General features: G+C 46.6%; 1 protein-coding gene across 7 annotated transcripts in view; it reads right to left on the reverse strand.

Moving 5' to 3' along the window:
• AGRN (agrin) overlaps positions 1-21868 on the reverse strand; it is a 241442-nt gene that overhangs the window by 18618 nt on the left and 200956 nt on the right. For 6 of the 7 annotated variants that reach the window (XM_053400803.1, XM_053400805.1, XM_053400806.1 and 3 more), the window contains 13 exons: positions 21263-21631; positions 19826-19960; positions 15882-16009; positions 14679-14793; positions 11720-11839; positions 10106-10453; positions 9195-9387; positions 7970-8185; positions 5497-5726; positions 4501-4635; positions 3199-3295; positions 1502-1666; positions 616-727 (listed from right to left, as the gene is read on the reverse strand). In XM_053400803.1, the coding sequence (XP_053256778.1) occupies positions 616-727; positions 1502-1666; positions 3199-3295; positions 4501-4635; positions 5497-5726; positions 7970-8185; positions 9195-9387; positions 10106-10453; positions 11720-11839; positions 14679-14793; positions 15882-16009; positions 19826-19960; positions 21263-21631 (2363 nt within the window). Of the gene's footprint in view, positions 1-615; positions 728-1501; positions 1667-3198; positions 3296-4500; positions 4636-5496; positions 5727-7969; positions 8189-9194; positions 9388-10105; positions 10454-11719; positions 11840-14678; positions 14794-15881; positions 16010-19825; positions 19961-21262; positions 21632-21868 lie in introns of all 7 variants that reach the window. The other variant, XM_053400804.1, reaches the window with a different exon arrangement.

Here is a 21868-nt window from a genome sequence, read left to right on the forward strand (position 1 = left end):
GGAGGGATCAAACAAATTCATGGAGGAGTGATCTATAGATTGTGACAGCTACGAAGCCACCTTGTTCATGTCTAAATAAGAATACAGTAGGGAGGAAATGTTGAAGTGCTGTTGCCATCGTCTCCTGCTTGTGACAATTTCTAGCTGGATGCTGTTGGAGACAGAATACTGGGCTAGATGTTGGGGTCTGCTTCACATCACACAACCCCAATGTGTTAAAAACAGAGGTTGCAGGTCTATGACTCCCATCATCCCTGACCAGCGCTGTTGGAAGCTGGAGTCCAGACATATCAGGATGGAATTATTCTTTGATGTCTTCTAAAGCTAGGGACAGGGAACCCAGATGTTGCCAGACTGCAGCTCCCATCATCCCTGACCACTGGGCCAGGGCAACACCATCTGGAGGGGCCACAGGTTCCCTGTCCCTCTAGTAACCATTTGGAACCCCAAACTGATTTGTGTGTGGACAATCTTATGCCCCTCGTCTGAGCCGAAGGGAGAGCACCACTGACTGCTGGCTTCTTGACGCTGGACTCCGTTTGCTCAGCCAGGTCAGAGGGGCTGCCACAAACCACTTCAGCTCCTTGGACCAACGCTTAGGGCTCACCCACTTACCGGAGACTCTCCCATGATCCGTTCGCCGTTATTGATCCTCATCACCCCTTTGCGTGCATTCCTCTCTAGTGATACACTGATCCAGGTGTTTAATGGGATTGGTTCCTTGCTCCTAGAAGGGATGTGGCAAGTGTATGATGGGGGGGGGGGAGAAAAAGGAGAACAGAAGGTTTGTTTACTCAGGTCTGATTAAAGATGCAGTTCTAGACACACTTGGCTTGGAGTTAGCCCCTCCAACTACAGTGAGACTTACTTTTAAGCAAACCTGCACAGGATTCTGCTCCTAGAGGATATTATAACCCAGGATAACAACCACTGAAAGAATGAGCATGGGATTCCATGTTTGTTTTGTGTTTTAGGCAAGCCTATCCAGACCTGTAGAACGATGGAATGTGTTTTAATCGCTTTTTTGCTTACTGTTGATTTTTAATTCATTTCGGTGTGGTTTTGAATACCCGTTCTGTCTCACACACCCACACCCACACCCCCACACACCAGTGTGTGTGTGTGTGTGTGTGTGTGTGTGTGTGTGTGTGTGTGTGTGCTATCTTTGCATCTCTCTATTTCTCTATCTGTAAACCACTTACGAGGTAATGATATACAAATACATTTTTGCAATGTGATCAAATGCACACAACATAGAGTTAACCTCACCTAAACCTGCCCTACATTAGTCCATCTTTTGACATTTGAGGTATATATTTTTTAAGACCCACTTTATTTCTGTGATTATATGTTGTTTTAGATTGTTTTAGTATTTTGTTTTAATTATTATAACTTGCCCCAGGACCTTAGAAGAAGGGTGGGTAATCAACAACAACTACTACTGCTACATCTCTCTCCACCCCCACTCTTACCCCTACCCTCAGAAGGAAGTTGATCGTACTTGATTACAGCTGCTCCTTTGCCCAGGTCGTATCTATATTCCAGGTAGCCGTCATGAAGAGCCAGGGAGATGAAATCCCCTTTGCCGTCTGTCTTCTGCCCATTGTAGAAGATCATGCCACTTGGGTTCTTCGCTAGGAACACGACTTCCATGGCCATCTTCTCCCTGTGGAATAGCATAAACCCAGGTCTCAAGTCTTTCTCCCCATAGAAAGAAGGGCAGCAGGAGCCTCACTAATGCTTACCACCCACAATACGTCCTTGTGTTCCTAACCAGGTGTCTCTGAAGACCTCACAAGTGACTTGGGTTGAATACATGCCTTACGTTTAAAGCACATGGCTTTCACCAAAGAATCCATGGAAATGTCATTTGGTAAGGGAGGTGTGAATTGCAGTTCTGTGAGGGTTAAGCTACAGTTCTCATGAGTCTTCTGGGGGGAGACATGGTTTAAATGTATGGTGTGTATGCAGCCAAATTCTCTTGCAATACTCAAGGTTAAGGTGTAGAAACAGCAGTTGGGAATAAGACAGTAATTGATATCTCACCTCCGACGTCCCAATATATTCTACCTATGATCTTTGAGATGCTGGGCAGCTGCTGCTATCTGTCAATACTTGGTTAGACGGACAAATAATCTGACCCGGCCTGAGGCAGCTTCCTATGAATACTGCTAGAGTGGGTGGGTGGAGATGTGACTTTAAACAGCAGCAAAAAACAGAGGTTTTTCATGCAGGAGAGGCCAAGGGCAAGTTTGAACCCTGACATCTCTGGAGAGGGATGGGAAAGACTCCCTCTGTGAAACCCTGGAGAGCGGCTGCCAGTTAATGTAGACAATACACTGGTCTGACTTGGTATAAGGCAAGTTTCAAATGCTCCCGTTGTAGCACGTGAAATATAGTAGTACCCACTTAGGGTGAAACAAGGATCAGACAGACACAGCAATTTGGAGAAAAAGAAGGTGAGGTTTTATTGCTGAGCAATAATGGACCCAGTTGGAATCCTTTCCAAAAGACTGGGACCCCGAAGCATACAAGTCCTGAGGTTATATACCTGAGCAAATCACAGATCATGAGACAATCATGAGACAGTCACGAACGCCAGCAAAAAATAACCAATTAGCGCATCTTGCCATGCTCCTGGCCATACGCAGAGTTCACTCCCAACTTCTGCTTTCCATTGTCTGTACAATGATGCACAGTCTGACCTTTTCCCTAGTTCTGACAGAACAGGAAAATGAGACTCAGGGAGGGAATCTCCTGGCGCTACCTCCCCCTATGCATTCTGCTTCATGTAGGGAGTTTTTGTGGTTTGGCCCTTCCTGTTTTGTGGACCATTTTAGCCTGCATTTGAGGGGGAGATTTGTACCAGCGCCTTCTGATTCATGGCTTCCCCTTTCCTCTAGGGTGCAAGGATGTACTAGGTGAAAGGTCGGTTCTGGACTTGCGGTTCCAAGCAGTTAGCTTAGGCAAAAAGCTTTTCTTGATTCAAATGGATTTATAAAATCACTGTAAGCCCTGTTATGTGTGAGCATATGTGAATATATTGATTACTGATAACTGATTATATGAATAGCATAAGGGTAGCCCCTCTTTTCTTGCTTTATTTGGTGTCAGAAGTGGGATATGTATGCCCCATTAAACTGAATCACTTTTGCACAGGTGAAAGGGAGGTGAGAAAGCAGAGGGAACAGAACTTACTGCAGCTCTGGCACGAAGGCTTGGAGACCGTTCAGCTCTAGGTAGGAGAACCCATTAAATTCTGGCAGGAAGGGAACTGTCTGGTCCAGCTCTGTGACTAAAGGAGAGGGGGAAATGGAGGGAACAAACAGCAGAAACGTCAGATTAAGTGGCCAGCGGGGATGGTCCCAGACAGAGAGAGAGGGACGCTGACAGCTCAATCCTATACACCTCCACTCAAATTTAAGTCCCACTGGGTAAGTCCCAATGAAGCTTATACCCAAGTAAGTGGTCATGCTGGCCGGGGCTGTTGAGAGAACACCTGGAGGGCTGTAAGTTCACCATCCCTGGAGTAAAGGCTTGCAGCCTCAACTGCTGCCTCCCACCCCAGTGTAAGTAGCAACAATGTGGGTTTTCTGAAGAAATTTGAACCACAAAATTTTCTGCCCTAAGTTGATGCTGATTTAGCATGCTTATTTAACTTACATTTAGTAAACAAACAAACAAACAAACAAAAACAAACAAGGCACGCCACATGCTTGCATAAATATCTGATTATTTTTTTTGCCAGTAGTCGAAAGTAGTTGAACTATAATATTAAGCGGGAAAGTGAAATTCATTCAAGTGCACTTACAGGGAAATCCTGTATCTACACTTAACCCAACTAAATGGGATCTACTCCCTAGCAAGTGTACTCAGGATTGCAGCCTTTCAGAACCTCCTGTCGATGTCTGCACATTAGTAGTTCCCATTGAGTTCATGGGCAGTCACTGACAGGTAAGTGGGTATAATACAGCAGCATTTTAAATGTTGTATCAAAACAATTTCAAAGCTTTCACTGGAATCTGGAATATTTTAATACATGACAACTCAACAGCATGCACACTTCTTACCCAGCTAACTTTCACTCAGGATAGACCCACTGAAATTAAGGGTCCTAAGTTAGCTAAGTTTATTAATTTCACTGGGTCCACTGTGAGACTGATTGGCATTGGATACAACATTAATAAATGTTATAGGGAGGGGGTGGAAACAAGGTGGAAACACACAAAATGTTGTTAAAATTATATACAGGTTGCTTGTCAAATATATACTGATTTTAGCATGCTGGAAGAGGAATGTACATAAATGTAGGTGATCCAAGGAATAATCACTTGAACAAAGTTAATTTTATGTTTGATTGCTCCTGTATCTCATTGCATTTGTCCAATTTGACCTATGTTAAACGCCTATCTAAAAGTGTTCTCTCTCTAACCATATCTCAGCCCTGCAGTGTTTTTCACTCCACACCAACCAATGTGTATCAGACAAAGCACCACTTACCTGTCTGACAGAACTCTCCCTCCCGCCCCATGGGGCATTCACACTTGGCGCCCCCTTCTGGCAGCACCAAGCAGGTGGCAGAGATGTGGCATGGGTTGGGGTCACAGGGGTTCCTCTCGTCAGCACAGGTTGGCCCTGAAGGAAGAGGAGAGAAAGGTCAGCTAAGTCAGCAGCCGTGTTGTTTCGATACAATTGTGTTTATCCTGGTATGTTCCTGTTAGCTGGTTTGGGGTTTTCTCTTATATACAAATATATAACATCATTTATAGAAAGCCAGCATGTGAGGGAGAAAGATTTCGGCTGTCATCCTCACCACTCTGCAACTCAGAAAGATGGTATCCTTCCCGACAGACCCTCCTCGAGGCTGAGATCAGCAGAGGAGGCCCTCATGGTAGTTCCTCCACCCTCTGAGGCTCAGTGAGCATGGCAGCCCAGGATAGGGCATTCTCTGGGGCAGCCCCTAAGCTGTGGAACGCTCTTCCCACAGAGATGCACCTGGCGCCTTTCGGAGAATGCCGAAGACACACTTCTTTACCTCGCCTTTCGAGGTGCATATTTTAAGAACTGCCCTATTTTTGTGACTGTTAAGATGCGGCCCAATCGCCTTCTAAATCTGGCCCGCGGACGGTCCGGAAATAAGTGTGTTTTTACATGAGTAGAGTGTGTCCTTTTATTTAAAATGCATCTCAGGGTTATTTGTGGGGCATAGGAATTTGTTCATTCCCCCACCCCCATATAGTCCAGCCCCCAACAAGGTCTGAGGGACAGTGGACCGCCCCCCTGCTGAAAAAGTTTGCTGACCCCTGCTTAAATTGCCACAAGCTGCTCTGGGGCCTCAGGGCGGGTAAGTAACAACTCTGCACCGGGAAAGCTATCATGTCAAGCAGAAAGGTTCAGGTCACCCTCCCCACCACACTTTGCACAAAGAAAACGAGCCTATGAGAGGCAAAAGGGTCCAGGCAACTCCCTTCCCGTTCCACACCCTGCTAGGCCAACCTGTGTAACCGTTGAGGCACTCGCAGTGGAACATCTCCGCCTCTTTGACGTGGCAGAGGCCGCCGTGGTGGCAGGGGTTGGGGTGGCAGGGGTTGTTGCCACACTCGCCCACTCCGCTGCCATACAGCACGTCGCTGCCCTTCTCCCTCAGGTCGTACATCTGGTTGTTGACGTCCAGCAGGCGGATGCAGCCCTTCAGGCCAGTTGTGACTGATGTGCGCTCTGCCACCCTGAGAGGAAGGCAGAAGAACAAGGCCGAAGTTCAGGAGGGGTGGCTGGATGGGCAATGCTGGAAGGGCAGCTACAGTGAAATCCCATGTCCAGGAGGGATATGTGGGGGAGGGACCAAGGCACATGCTATAACTCTGGAAGGTCCAGGGTCAATCTCTGGCATCTTATAGGGACAAAAGAATTACTAGCTCAGGAAAGTCTACAGCAGCCACCCCCAGTCTGGTGCTCCCCAGTCCACACATCCCAGAAATACAATTCCCATCGGTCTCAGCTAGCGAGGGCTGAAGGGAGTTGTAGTTCAAAACATCCGAGACCAGGGAGAAGAGTCGGTGGAAGAAGATTGGAAAAAATTTAAAGACTATTTACAGAAACATTGTAAAATTAATGAATGTTAGAAGGATGTTGGAATGAAGCTATATGGCTTTAGTAGGAATGTTATAAAGAATTAAGTAAGAATAGATTGTTTAATGGGCCAAAGGGGAAAAAACAAGGTTAGATTGGGTTAAGATAAATTATAGGACAAAAAATGAGAAAGATGGAAAGGATTTGCTGAAATAGCTAACTGAACTGGAATACAAAAAAGGGAGGTGTGAGGAGGTCGTTGAAACAAGTAAATGAAAGACAAGATATGGAAATATTGGATGTGTTTTTAATTGTTTCTGTTCTTGTTTTTGTTTTGTTAAGATAAGCAGTGTTTTTGTTTTCTTTGCATTGTATTGTATTGTTTTGCTTTGTTTAACTCTTTTTCTTCTTTTTGTAATCTTTAAACTCTTAATAAATATTACTTTAAAAAACAAAAACAAAACATCGGGAGGACACCAGGCTGGGGAAGGTTGGTCTCCACTGACTGGCAGTGGCTCTCCAGAGTTTCACAGGAAGCTGCCTTATACCATAGTCAGAGCACTGGCCCACCTAGCTCAGTACTGCCTGCACGGACTGGCAGTGGCACTCCAGGGTCCCAGCTCCAAACCTGGGACCTTCTGCATGCAAAGCGCCTGCTCTCCCACTAAGCAATGGCCCTTCCCTATGCTGCAGGGAAAGAGTCGCCGGACAGTGTATACATTATATTTCGGAGAAAAATAACTATTAAGGCTCTTTTTCAGAGTGGGGCGAGTGGTTTGCACTCAGAGAGGTTCAACAGTCAATCTCAGAGGCTTTTAACGATTCCCAGGGCAGCTTAACAGTCAACGCCTCTTCCCAGAGAACTCTGGGAATTGTAGCACTGTGAGTGGAACAGGGGCCTCCTACCAGCTTTCAGCATCTTCAAAGAATTACAGCTCCCAGATTTCTTTGGGCAAAGCCATGGATGCTTGAAGTGGTATCCTAATGCTTTAAATGTATGACCTCAGTGTCTGCTCAGGATACCCTTACTGCCAATCTCAGATGCTTATAGCCTAAAATCCTGGTCTACACGTGTGGCAGAATCCTGGTTTGGCATTATGGTGAGCTGTCCTAGTCATCCTCCCGGACGTGGGCTAAATCACAGATTCCGTTTTTCAATTTCAGCTTTCAGCTGTGCATTTTAACGTTGTCACTGCACCTGTCTTAACACTGACATTGAAATTTAATCTGTATTTGTTTTTGTTGCTGATGCTGTGCATCTTCTCCTTTTTTTGCTAGCATGGAGAAGCAGATTGCGACTTGCTCTTCGCGGGTGTCATCATTCTATCATTGTTAGTTATTCTATAAGGCATTGTTCTTAGAACGTCAGCCCTTGTTGAGTTGCTTATTTGAATCGTTTGTTCCTGCAGTTCTGCCAGTTTTGATGATCCATTTTTATAACCAGCGCCATTGTTATGGAATATTGATGTATCTTCTAGGTATAAACAGTGCAGAGTGAGGTAATGTAAGGAGACTTGGATTGACTGATTTTGATTCCTCGTCCAATTATAGAAGGGGTGGTTTTGTTTTTGTTCTTACTTTTGTTATGTATGTTGTGTTTTTTATACTGTAATTTTAAGTTGTGAGCCGCCCTGAGATCTACAGATGAAGGGTGGAATACAAATTTAGTCAACAACAGCAGCAGCAGAAGCAATTACTAAAATAGTATGTTGGAGAGAAGGGCTCTAAACTGCCTCTCCCTCCTGCTGCGCTACGTTTCTACATGCAGGGAGTTTCTTTCTTTTTAATTAGTGCTTTTCCCCACAAAGACAAAAGTATTCAACCTCTACTTGTCATGGGGTTCTAGAACAACCCTGCAAACAAAATGGGAAGATTCCACACCCGCCCACCCACTACTCACGCTGCTATTTGATCTTCTGGAGCTCCTCCAACAAAGAGATCCGTGTCGAGATTCAGCCCATCCGTGCCGCTGGGGCTCTCACCGTTGACATGTGGCTCCCCGTCCACGGAGAGCATGCCGTTCCTTCGATTGCGGTTGACAACCAGCTGGTGCCATCTGCCAGGCTCAACGGGCACTCTGCTGGTGATGATGCCTGTCCCAGAGCCCGTGTTGAACCTGGAAAAGAGCAAGCAGGAGTGGAGGGGAGAGTTTTACTTGGCTGCTGGAGAAGGGAAGGCACAAAAGGATGCAGAGTTTTTGAGAGAATGAGAGCACAGAGGATAACATGGGGAATACTTTAGCAGCAGCCTTTTTGCATCCCACGCTGAATCAGGGGGCTATATTCTACCACCGACCTCTCGGAACCAATGTGGGAAGAAGTGAGACTTCCTGGGAAGAAGACTCTGCCACCTACAGAGTTCAATGTGGTGGTTGGTGGACAAACCCTGTGCACATCGGGTGGCTAACCCTCTGCCCAAGAGGCCTGATCCGGTCCTTCAAGAGGACTTTTAGGCCCACCAATTTGGGTGGCAGTGGCACAAAGACAAGAAAAGAAAAAGCATTGTATCCAACCAAGGTTCACTCAATAATAGGCCCACTGAAATTAACAGACCTTAGTCAGCCATGTCCATAACTTTCAATGGGTCTACTCTGAGTAGGGCTAGCAATGGATGCAGCCCCACCCCCCACCAAGCTCAGCACCCAACTCTTCTCTGCAGCTGATTTGCATGGATCAACTCAGGTAAGTGTGCATATGTGTTGTATGAAGTGCCCCCCCACTGCTGTTTGACGGCCCTCAGAGAGTTGATCTAGGACAAATGTGGCCCTTGGGTCATCGTATCTACTGTGCGATATAGCAGTTCCCACTGATGCTTGACACCGCCACCTGGGAAGATGCCCAGATTGAGGAAGGACACACTTTAAAGTGTCCCAGTGCACCCTGGTTGATGTTTAGATGCCCCCAGCTCCAGACTCTCCAAGGGCTACATGGAGAGGACTATATGGCCCCCAGGCCTGAGGTTCCCCACACCTGCTATAGGTCTGTTGCTGAGCACTCTGGGAAATGCTGGACTAGGTGAGGCTTTGCTCTGGCACAGCCGGGGCTCTTCTGATAAGTTGTCTCTCTCAGCCTCCCCTCTGTTCCTGCAGCTGGCGTGGTCCCTGAGCCACAACAAAGCCCACTCACCGAAGCTCCACAAAGCCGTTGACCAGCGCCAGGGAGATGAAATCCTTGCCGCGGTTCTGCCCATTGTACAAGAGCAGCCCACTGAGGTCAGAAGCCCGGAACTCCATGGCAATGCGCACGGTGTGGTACGCCTTCATCATTTTGAAGGCCAGGTAGGATTTTCCTCCAAAACTGGGGATGAAGTACCTGATCGCTGCAGAGGGCAGGCAGAGATGGTAGAGTGTAAAAGGTGAAGAGTTTTTTTTATTATTATTAAAAAAAGGCAAGCAGAATGGGAGAAAAGAAACAGCGCAAAAACCTTATTATATATCTGGAGTCTTTGATATTTAAGATAGAAAGCATCCCATTTCAATTCAAGCAAGGGCGCAGCAATGATCTGCAACTGACAAGGCTATAGCAAATGCCCTTGAGACTTGCAGATTCACTTGGCTTGCTGTGCTGAGACAAAAGACGTTTTCAAAATGCTGGCCTGCTCCCTGGGCAAACAGATGTGTGAGGCTTATCCTCTGCTACAGTGGTACCTCGGGTTACATACGCTTCAGGTTACACACTCCGCTAACCCAGAAATAGTACCTCGGGTTAAGACCTTTGCTTCAGGATAAGAACAGAAATCGGGCTCCGGCAGTACGGCAGCAGAAGGAGGCCCCATTAGCTAAAGCGGTGCTTCAGGTTAAGAACAGTTTCAGGTTAAGAACGGACCTCCAGAACGAATTAAGTACTTAACCTGAGGTACCACTGTACTTCTCACTAGCTTTGGGCAGTCAATTTTTTTCAAACCTGGTACCACTCCTTTTTTTTTTGCATAATCACATACTGCAGGCAACCGTATCTGCTAGGCTATTTTAAAAGGGCTCCGCTGTGTGTGTCCCCCCCCCCCAACAAACATAGTACCACCTCACCAAGACACTTACATTTTTCACAAACTGCCCCTCCTTTTCCAGCCGGGCAACTGCAGGTGAATTCCCGGCCATCATCCTCACAGGTGCCGCCGTGCAGGCAGGGGTGGGAATCGCAGGGCCGTGCTGGCTTCTTTGGGGTTGGGGTCAGGCGCATGGGCTTCTTCCTGGCGGTGGTGGCTGGAGCGGTGGTGACAGGTCTTTTGGTGGTGACTGCCCCGGTTGCTTTACCATTGGACCTCCCTGGGTACAGGGCCCGGGGAACAGCGGTGGTGGTGAAGTGGCGGGTGGTGGCGACAGCCGGTGCCATGGTGCTGGCCGTCGTGGTGGTGGTCGTTGTGGTGAAAAGCTGGGGGATCCAGTCTAGGGAAAGCCAATAAAGGAGAAGTGAGTTTTGGGGGCACTGCTGAAAGAGGTCCCTTTCTTCTGGGGAAAGAAGGAGAGTTTGGATTTGATATCCCGCTTTATCACTAACCGAAGGAGTCTCAAAGCGGCTAACATTCTCCTTTCCCTTCCTCCCCCACAACAAACACTCTGTGAGGTGAGTGGGGCTGAGAGACTTCAAAGAAGTGTGACTGGCCCAAGGTCACCCAGCAGCTGCATGTGGAGGAGCGGAGACACGAACCCGGTTCACCAGATTACGAGTCTATCGCTCTTAACCACTACACCACACGGGCTCTCAACACCACACTGGCTCTCAAAAGGCTGTGGCTCAGTGGTAGAGCACTTGCTTTGAATTCAGAAGGTCCCAAGTTCAATCCCTGGCATCTCCATGTAGGGCTGGGAGAGATCCCTGCCTGAACTCTGGGAGAGACAGTACCAAGTCAGCACAGGCAATGCTGAGTTGAAGGGAGCTATGGTCTGACTCCGTATAAGATTGCTTTCTATGTTGCTATACATTGCTAGCACCAAGCTTTCGGAGTCCTCCAGGAAAGGCAACATGAATGATCTCAACTTGGACGAGGAAAAGCAAAAATTCTCTTTTGCTGACTCTGATTTTCTTTTGGGTGGGGGGTGTTCGACACAAAGCAGGAATGGCATCAGGCTGCTTGCCAACCCTTGTCGCCACACCTGGACCTCAGTATTCATGCTCAAAAACGCATCTTTCAATCTGCAGGTATCGTCACACCTGAAACAGTCCCAGCTCTCAGATTGCAAAGGGTGCTTTTTACATATCAAGCACTTCTTTCTGCATTAAGAGAGCCCATCAATTGCAATGCGAACATTGTTCCTCCGCGCTTTTGCTGAGGACACAGCAGAGGATCAAAAGTGCGGGGGAGATCTCATGCTCATTAACTGTGGTAAAGCTCCCGTCTTTCCAAAAGGAACCAAGGAGGGCTTTGAGGCTGGAAAAAGGCAGATCTCCCCCCCCCCATCCCCACACACAGGGGAGTCCAGATGAATCTCTGCGGCTCAACAGCACAGAAACTTACCTGTGTTTCCAAACGAAAGTGGAAAGGAAGGGGGGGGGACAATATGCCAGTAAGCACTTTTTGATAGGCTCCGGGCATGAAAGCAGCCAAGTGGAGACATCTTTTGAAAGGGAAAAAAGCATGACCCAGGCAGAGAGGGAAGGAAAAGGCAGGAGGGGGGAATGCAGATGAGGATTGGCCTGGGGGAGGAACTCACCAAAGTCCATGAATTTGATGTTCTCCTGCTGGGGCCTTTTCACGAGGATGGTTTTCTTCTTGGAGGCTTTGATCTGCTTCAGAAGGGCCCTCTGGATGTCGGCAGCTGTGTAGGTGGTGGCTGCAAGGACCCAGGAAAGGGAGGGAGGGAGAATGAGGCATTGGAAGGTTTGAGGCATCCTTTTCACGCCACCCTTGGAAACCATCCCCTTTCATTTCCCCCCAACTCCCACGGAAAAGAGTTCGGAGGGCCAGCGCACAGTCAGTTCCAGCCACAGACCTCCCCTGTTGGTCCTTGCTGCAGGGCAAAAGGCACATCTTAGGAGGAGGTATTTTTTGCCCTCTGGCTCAGACGTGCTTTGAGCTTGCAAATGACCTTCTTGTAGGCAAGAGCCTCCTTTTCTCTCTGTCTGGTTAAATATAGGGCTGTGTGTCGACTCTGTACTTATTATTATTTCATTCATTCTTTTTAAATGGACATTCTGCACCATGTTAATCCTACAGGTAGGAGACAGAGGGTTGCATCCAATGCTAGTCCTACCCAGAGTAGACCCACTGAAGTATGACTAACATGTCCATTAATTTCAATAGGTTTACTCTGAGCAGAACTTAGCTAGAGACAAACCAGAGTTTTGCCCTAACTGGAATCATGTTTGGAACACAAGTACGAAACCATCTCCATGACCTAAGGCAAATTTATGCTTGTTAAGCCACCCTTCTGGCATCTGAGGCTTTGTCAGGCATCACTCACACATTTTCAAGTGTATCTTCACAATCATAAGGCCTAAAAAGCTGCTTCTTTTTTTTTTTTAGTGGAACTTCGGGGGTATGATGACATCATATGCTAAGATTATGGAATAATCCATCTGCTCTGACCGTCCACCTCCCTTCTTAGCAATTTTAAGAGTCTCAAAGCTTGGGGACATCCTAATAATTACTGGCAAATCAAGGGTTGTGCTCTCCTCCTCTCAAGGAGTAAAAGAAAAATAACTGAGCAGTTACTTTAATCTCAAGGACAGCACTGGAAACTCAGCCACGACAGATTAAGAAATGGACCCTACCATGGCCTGGAAATCTGTGCACTTTTCCAAACAGGATTATGAGCTCTTTCAAGACAGTTTAAAGCAATTTTGAAAGGACCTTAAAGAGCAATAGAACACGGCATTCACAGATTTTAAAAGTGAAATTAAGATGGAACTTAAAGGCTCTATCTGCAAAACTTACAGATTTGTCAGCCGCAGCCAATGAAGCATTGGAACTCAGAATGAGACATAAATCTGCCATTAAGAAATTAATCAAAACTACAACAAATCTCCAATCACACACAGAATCATGGGAGAGTTAAAGCAGGAGGGGCAATTTTAGATTGGGGGGAGGGGACTGAAGGTCTGAAAAGAAAGCATTTTCATTGAATGGCTTAACAAGCAATTTCCAGCCTTAAAAGTAGTCCTGAGTGATGTGGAAAGAGCTCACAGAGCCCTCACTCCTCAGCTGCCTGCAGGGCAACGACCGAGAGACTTCATAGCCAAAATGGTGTGATTTTATTTAAAGGACTAAATCATGAAAGCAGCCTGAGATTCCTTGGATCTATCTGTATAGGGACAAAAAGTCTCAATCTTCAATTATTTGTGTGCTGAAACGCTACTGAAAAGAAGAGTTTTTTTAAAAAAATACACGCCTTTGCTCTTTGACTCTAGGATACAATACAAATGGGGCTACTCATTTAAACTAATTGGACTCAAAAATAATAATGCCGATGTCAGGCAAATGCTGGGAAAATTAGAATTCCAAGAAGATAGCTGTAGGAAGAAGAGGAAGAACAAGCAAATGAGGATCTATACAACTGGCAATGTAAATAAAAGAAAAACAGTATAAAAATCCTATGGGAAAGCAAATACAATGAATGGAACACTTGAATGGAATTTTATTCTCATAATTTAATCCTAGAATATAGTTTGGAACCTTCATTTAATAGCTGTGCAGGAGATGGTAAGAAATAATACCTGGGTGACCTGTTAATTTGCTGTGTATTAAGTTGTATGTTTGATATTCAGGAAGAGCAGTAGAAGTGGTGTTTAACTCATTCCCTAATCCATGCACCTTTTCCATGGATTCACCATTTGAATCCAGATGGTGTCTCTACCAAGGAGACTCTATGAAGGGTAGTGGCTTATTAACGGTTAAGCTGCAGTGCTGTATTTGGCTGGAAGGGAGCAGGAGGGAAATGGAACAGAAGAACAAGGATGAATGTCAGTGCTATAACATCTCAACCAAAGGAAAATGCGATTGTATTGCTTTTAAAATACCATCACGAGTGTAAAAATTTGTTCCTGGACTGTTAATGATTTAGGTAACCCAATAAAAAGAAGGAGGGTCTGGAGGGCATTAAAACAAAATTTTGTTTTGCTGCAAGAAACACATATTAAAAATCAGCTGGAATTCAAAGCATTTATAAAGCACTTATCTAAAAGGTCTTAGTGCTGTACTCAGCCGTGTGTGTGTGTGTGTGTGTGTACACACACACACACACACACACACACACACACACACACACGAAGTGGTGTCTGGTGGAACTCTATACCAGACACCACTTCCCATGTCTGCGTTTTCCCCACCACTTCCCATATATTGTCTGTGTTCTCACAGAATCAGGGCATGCACCTGTTGGGTCAGCCCAGTGAAAGTGATCCCTGTTCTGCCCTGTGGAACGCCCTCCCATCAGATGTCAAGGAAATAAACAACTCTCTGGCTTTTAGAAGACATCTAAAGGCAGTCCTGTTCAGGGAAGTTTTGAATGTTTGATGTTTTATCGTGCTTTTAATATTCTGTTGGGAGCCACCCAGAGTGGCTGGGGAAACCCAGCGAGATGGGCAGGGTATAAATAATAAATTATTATTATTATTATTATTATTATTATTATTATTATTATTATCCAGCAGAAATGGGAGTGTGGCACTCACCTGGGTCAAAATGAGACTCGACAATGACACGCACGGCATTGCTCTGGCCCAGGTCTCGCACTCGGATGCTCTTGAAATCCTTCTTGACGTCAGAGTTGCGGAAAAGTTCGTCCAGCTAAAGGTCCAGCAGGTGGGGCAGTGAGAAAGTAAAATGAAAGCAAGAAAGGTTTAGGGAAAGGTACTTGTGACGGGGAAACTGTTGAATCTCTTACACATATAATGTTCAACTGTCCCCTACATAGCATAGCCAGGACTAAATTCCTGGGTCCTGCTTTACTGCACTTGGTTGGCAGGCCTGTTGAGTCACACGCCGCACTGCTTTTGCAGGATACAGATCTTTCTGTAACTCTGCAGGTGGCGAGATTCCTGAATGTGGTTATCTCACACTCAAAAACCACCAAAAAACAACAACAACATCAAAACTAATCGGACTGTTATGATGAGAGTGCATGTCGGATTTCGTCTTCAGTTTTCCTTTTTCTGTGATCCGTCCCCTGGAGCTCTCCTGGCTCCAAGCTGTCATTTGGCTCTGCTCAATGACCCACCCTTGCATAGTGGTGTTCACCTTCTGTTGTCGGATATATCGGTTTTTATGTCTCTGTGTTTTTATTTTTGTACATATTTTATGGGCTAATAGCCGTAAATAAATAAATAAATAAACTTGTGGTACCATTTCACATGACTTCTGTCTTTTAGTAAATATATAACACAGGTACGTGAATGGTTTTGAATATGCTGTAAAATATACTGTACTCTCATCTGTTACTGATGTTCAGGCTATGAACCACCAGAGAAGAAGTATCAGCAGGCTTGAGGAAGCCCTGTGATTTGTGAAAGAAAAATCTTTAGAAACATTTGCAGACGGACCTTTCAGGTAGACTGAGCATGTCCAACAGCTGCAGCACATTGGGAAAGGGAATGCAAAACCAAAGGGTAGGAGGAAGATCTCAATGGAGTATCTGGAATCCTGAACAAAGACCATCCACATGGTAACACTTTGTTGCAGGTCTCGTTGGTTGCTCCTTTAGGGTCCACTTAACGAGAGGGAGACAACCTCAAGAGAGAGAATTCCACAAGTGGGAGGCTACCACTGAAGAGGCCTGCCCTTAATGCACGCTAACCAAATCGTAGGCCAAAGAGGAGGGCTTCTGGGGCTGCTGTTAGGGCCTCAGCACATTCCTATTCCTATTCGCTTGTGCTCACCGCGCTTTCGATGCTCCTGGCGGTCTCTCCAAAGAGCTCTGATTTGGGGTCAGCCATCTCTGGCGTGTAGAAAAGCTCTTGACCTTCCACCTCTTCCAAGATGAGAACCCCCTGGAACACTTTTGTTGCTGAAGGGAAGGGGTGGGAAGTCAGAGGAGGAGACACAAATCTGTTAGCTCAACAGAGAAGCGAACAGCATTAATGAACAACAACAACAACAACAACAGAGTATTCACAGCAAAGCAACCATAAAGAGTGTTCAGTCCCTTGGCGGGGGAGGGGAAGTGAGAAGATGGCAGTATATGGGTAGTGCCAGAGTCTGGGGTTAGTCTGGATGGGTTGGGGGTGGGGGTGTTCAGCGCTATGGAGGTTAGTATTTTGAGAATGCTGGGTCAATAAGGCGAAGGCTCCAAGTGTTTTAGAATCGGCAGAGTTTACCATACAGGTTCCTCCAAGCTCCACCCTGGATGGTGGCTGTCCTGGACTGGCTGAGTAATAAGAGAACAAGACGGTTAGCTGGAAGAAGGAATACATGTCACATAACAAAGGCTGGGGGAGTGCGGGGCTCACATGCAGAAAACGTGGGCTTCTGGGAAACTCCCAAAGGGATGGAGAGAAAGGAAAGAGGAGGCATAAACAGCTGCCGCATGGTATTCTCTAAGAAACCACAGGAGCAAGGACTAAAGGGATCTGGGAAAGGACAAGGGTGGAAGTGAGTGGCTACGGTCAGGTAAGGGTAAGGTTTATTGGCAGCATGAGAGTACAGCCATAAACCTGTGTTTTAAAAATGTTAAAAATTGAGGGTTGTATCCAATGCCAGTTCTACTTTTAAGATTCATTTAAGATTATGGATATAACTAACACTGGTGCATTGGTTTAAGTGGGTCTACTCTGAAAAGGGCGTGGCTGGATACAACCCTATTCAATTATTTCTGTTGCAGAAATGTGACGGCCCCTTTGCGAACGCCAGCATTTTGTTATACATACAGGTTATTTCTGACACATCAACATAGCAAAACACCTTTAAAAGCAAAAGAGAATCTGAGTACTCTGTATCCTTAATACACAAATGAAGGAGAAAAAGGAGACACATGTGATGAAAGCAATTCAAACATTTTACCAGCCTAATCCTCAATGTGACTTAGTGGGATTCCTATGTTTGATATCATCTCAGTCCAGCTATATGCGGTCAGCATCCTATTTCTTTCACAATATTGGGGGGAGGGATGTATTGATAATGACGCCTCCTTTCCCTTCCGACTTCTTGTGCATGTTGAATTATGAATATATTAATTTTAAACAAGTCTTGATGGAAGACACTTATTTTCCCAGTTTTACTGATGCAACTTCCTCTTATTTTCTACCACATTTCTACTACATTTTCAAAAAGACAAAAGTAAAGATTGTTTGTCAGAAAAAGCTGTCAATGCCGGGGACAGAATTTAATTTCTCAAAAAGAGAGGTGGTGGGGATTTAGACCCAGCTTAGTCCTGCTTAGAGTAGACCCACTGATTCATGTCCATTAATTTCAGCAGGTCGACTCTGAGTAGGAGTAGCATTGGATACAACTCTAAATATCTGGCTATTTGCTATGCTTTTCTATGCTGAGAGCTATAATGAGAGACAAAAAGGGATGTTGACATTCGCCTCTGTAGCAATAGGCACTAGAAACTTACTTTTTGTGAAATACATCACTCCTCAAATAAAGCCATGCAGGTTTGCTGCTTCAGCTGGTCTATCCAAATGCATTATTTGGTTACATCTGTTCTTAAATATGTGTTCGATGTTCTGCTGGACTTTTTTTTTTTTTTAACATTTTGAAATGCTCCAACGTGGTTTTGTTTTGTTTTCAATTGTGATTTTTATTAGGCTCCTTTGGGAGGAAGGGCAGCATACACTTCCCTTCAGTAAAGATAAAGCCACTTCATTTGTCCATGGGGAAATCAGGACACTCACACCTGGGAAACATTCTGATTATGAAGCTTAACCCACAGCTCAGTGGTAGCTGAGCAAAAAGTGTCCTGCCTGCTGAAGTCCCAGACTCAATCTCTGCTCAAGTTCCAGAGGCGTCAGCCATCTCTGCTTGTCGTTCAGCAAAAACAGCCAAGAGTCTTTAAGGTGCCACGAGACATTTTGCTGTAATTGCTACTGCTGAGGAACAGTGCTGGACTCGAGAAGCCGCTTAGGCAGATTGGTCTAGTTTTGGTATCAGGCAGAGTCAAATCTACTCAGCCCATTAGGTTGCTGTTGGCTGCCCTGTTTTCATTCCCTCTGCAGTCTCTAGGAGGGTCTGAAGCAACCTTCTTCCTCAGACGCATTGATGTTTCCATGGACTTCGAAAGACCGCCCACTCAACCCCAACCCCAGGAAAAACAGGCAATGAGCAGTAGCATCACAATGGGCATGGTCAGGACTGCATCCTTTCAAAAGAATGGGGAAACACGAAGCAATTAGGCCAGCCTCCTAGAAGACATCAGTGGGATGTCTGTAGCTGTCAGTCCTGCAAAATCTAGTGCTACGAGAGAGGCAACCCCCCCTCTCTATACACTTCCTACCTTAATTTTATAAATTATGATGTCGCCTTTTAATCTCACCTTTTCTCTAAACTAAAAAGTCCCAGATGGTAGAATCTTTCTTCCTAGGGAAGTTGCCCCACCCCCTTGATCATTTTGCTTGCTCTTTTCCAGCTCTACCATATCCTTTTTGAAGCGTGCTGACCAGAATCGTACACAATATTCCAAATGCTGTCACACCAAAGACTGGTATAATAACACCGTTATAAACGGTTACGAAATCAGCTCCTTCCCTAATGCTCCCTTTACACCATGGTCAGACCTTCAGGAGCCTTTGGACCCAGACATACCAGCCACCATACTGGACTCTCCCTCTTCTGCTGCCTTGGCCCTCAAACCCCTCATTGTTATCCCCAAGGCCACAACAGCAGAGCACACAAGGAGCCAGGCAGGAGCTTCAGGGCAGCTGGCAAAGTGGCCCTCCAGATGTTGATGAGCTACAACTCACCTCAGCCCCGACCAAACTAGGCCAGGAGGATTTGGGCTGATCAGAAATGGGAGTCCAGCAACCTCTGGAGGGCCGTGGTTTCCCCATCCCTGGTCCAAGGGAATGTTTACATTGTCACCATTGAACATAGGCTGAAACAGGGGTGACTGCCATGGTTCGCCTCCTAGAAAGATCTGAAGTTTTGTGAGGGAACTTAAGGCCTGGTCCCTAAAAGAGAATTACTTGACCCAGGGTTCACTGGCAGTGGAGAAGTAGGTCAGGAAAAAGAGGTTTGAAATGAGCTAGTCTTCAAAGGTCACCAAGGACAGAGTAACAATGCTGAGCAAATTTCACCAAGGTGCACGGCCGTCATAACCCTGGAGTCTGAATCCTCAACTCCAGGGGATGAGGGCAAGGACTTTGAAGCAGAAGAGGGCATGCAGGGTCAGCCCCAGAAGCGCTTTCGGCCCCCACCCCCAGCCCGAGGATGTGATTCAGAGGACTCCCAGGAAAACGTGAGGCTCCCTTGCTCCGTCACAGCAGGGGGTTACTGGAGACGACTTGGTCCTTGAAGTAGAACAGCCTCTTGAAACGCAGCTGGTGCTACTGGTAAGGCTGTTCTTGCTGCTACTATATCAGGGCTCCATTATAGCTTGTTCCTTCCCAGAACAGCTTCAGAGCTCTGTGTCCCTAGACCTTGCCTTGCATCCAACCCAAATATGTGCCTTGCATTCCAGCCTGAACCTTGTCCCACACCCTGGCTGGGCCATGCTGTACCTCAGAGCACAACAGTACCCTCTTTTGCAAAACTACAATTTGCTGAGTCCCCAGGCTGACAGTTTAATGGATTTTAAGCAGAGCTGGGATTCTGTTCCCAACTAAGGCGAGTTACGGACCACTTTGCCCATGGAAGTCAGGCTACAATTGAACAAAACTATATTTACCTGGGCAGTTGCTTCCCTCTGCATCGGCCGCAGCTGTCTTCCCATCAGAGCAGCATCCCAAGGGGGTGTTATAACACGTGGCCCTTTCTATAACTGGGGTGCTCGTGACCCTCGCTTCTTCCATCTCCTCATCCCCTGCATAACAACAGGAAGAAGGCTTTAAATCTTTTGGGGGGGAGAGGAAGAACTTTTAGGATTTTAAAGTTCCTACCACAAGAGGTTTCTTTGTGGAAATCCTGTTGTTTTCCTCAATCAGATTCCTGCAGGACAGGTCTGTGATAAAAGGGCTACCACGTTTACTGTGAGGAAAATATTTGCAAATTTGACTCTGAGAAGAGCCTTGCTGGGTCAGTTCAAAAGGGCTCATCTAGTCCAGCAGCCTTTTCTCACAGGGGCCAATAATAATAATATAATAATAATTTATTATTTATACCCCGCCCATCTGGCTGGGTTTCCCCAGCCACTCTGGGCAGCTTCCAACAGAACACTAAAATACAATAACCTATTAAACATTAAAAGCTTCCCTAAGCAGGGCTGCCTTCAGATGTCTTCTGAAAGTTTGGTAGTTAATTTTCTCTTTGACATCTGGTGGGAGGGTGTTCCACAGGGCGGGTGCCACTACTGAGAAGGCCCTCTGCCTGGTTCCCTGTAACTTGGCTTCTCGCAGCGAGGGAACCGCCAGAAGGCCCTCGGCTCTGGACCTCAGTGTCCGGGCAGAACGATGGGGGTGGAGACGCTCCTTCAGGTATACTGGACCAAGGCCAACAAGATGCCCCAATGGGAAGGCCACAAGCAGGACACAAGCACAACAGCAAATCTCCCACCTTGTGGCCCCCACCAACTGGCATTCAGAGGCATGGCTAGTAGTCACTGAGAGCTTTCTCCTCCATGAATTTGCCTAGTCCACTTTTTATAGCCATCCCAAGAGAATACAATGAATAAGAACGAAAGGAGAGCCTTCCTGGAACAGGCCAATGGCCCATCATAGTCCACCCTCCTCTTCTCACAGTGACCAACCATGATGGGAAACTTGCTAGGTGGACAATGAGAGCAACTCTCCCCACTTATGATTCCCAGCAATTGGTATTCAGGGGCATTCCGCCTCCAACGTTGGAGGGGGAATATAGCCTTAAGTGGCTAGTAGCCATTGAGTGTCTTGCACTCCAAAGCCACACGGACAAGAAACTTGCTATGTAGGGTCCAACCAGACCCTGGTAGTCACAATTTTTTTTAAAGAAAAACTTGATCAGCAAAGCCAGCCTAAAAATGTGGTTCCCCCCTTCCAGAGACATGGCCTTCTCCGCAGTGGCACCCAGATTACAGCATACCCTTTTAGGTATAAAATGCATGGGAGAATGCATTGCCAGGCCAATACGACCCCTTTGCATGGTCCTCAGGCAACAAAGAACTGACATCAAAACGGCGCAGCCAGCTCACCGGTGGAGCTTGCGCCACTGCCTTCTTGGTCTCCACTGATGCCCATCTCTGGGTCCCCACTGCCTTCTGCGCTGCCTGGCTCAACGTAAGCTGGCTGGCTGGTGACTGGGACAACCGGGGCAGTCGACAGAGGTCGGATTGTGGTCTGGCGGACACCATGCGTGGTCCAAGCAGTTGTGGCTGGGCGAGGGGAGGTGCTGATCCGCTGCGTGACTGGGTGGCTCTGTGGGGAAGCCTTGACTTCAAAGTGCTGGGAGCTGCCTGGCGTCCTGGACAGCTCAGGAACCTGGGGGGTGGCTTGAGGGGTTGGAGGGAGAAGCGATCCCAAGGTTGCAGGTGGTGTAGCGTGGCTGGCATGAGTGATGGATTCTGAAGGGAAAGCAAAAGGAAGGCAGTGGTTAAGAGGCAGGCCAGGACCAGTCAGGCCTGCAGAACACATTACCTGCCAAAGCTGGCTCAGCCCACAAGTCACATATGGGGACAGAGAAGTGGGTGAATAAACCTCATGGGTGTGGCTGTCTGTAGTTTGCAAAGCACTTAGAAGGCTATCATAAGAATGATCTCCATTGAGTGGCTCTCCAGGGTTCCAGAGTTTCATAGCATCAC

This window comes from Podarcis raffonei, chromosome 8 (assembly GCF_027172205.1).
Source record: "Podarcis raffonei isolate rPodRaf1 chromosome 8, rPodRaf1.pri, whole genome shotgun sequence".
Lineage (NCBI taxonomy): Eukaryota > Metazoa > Chordata > Lepidosauria > Squamata > Lacertidae > Podarcis > Podarcis raffonei.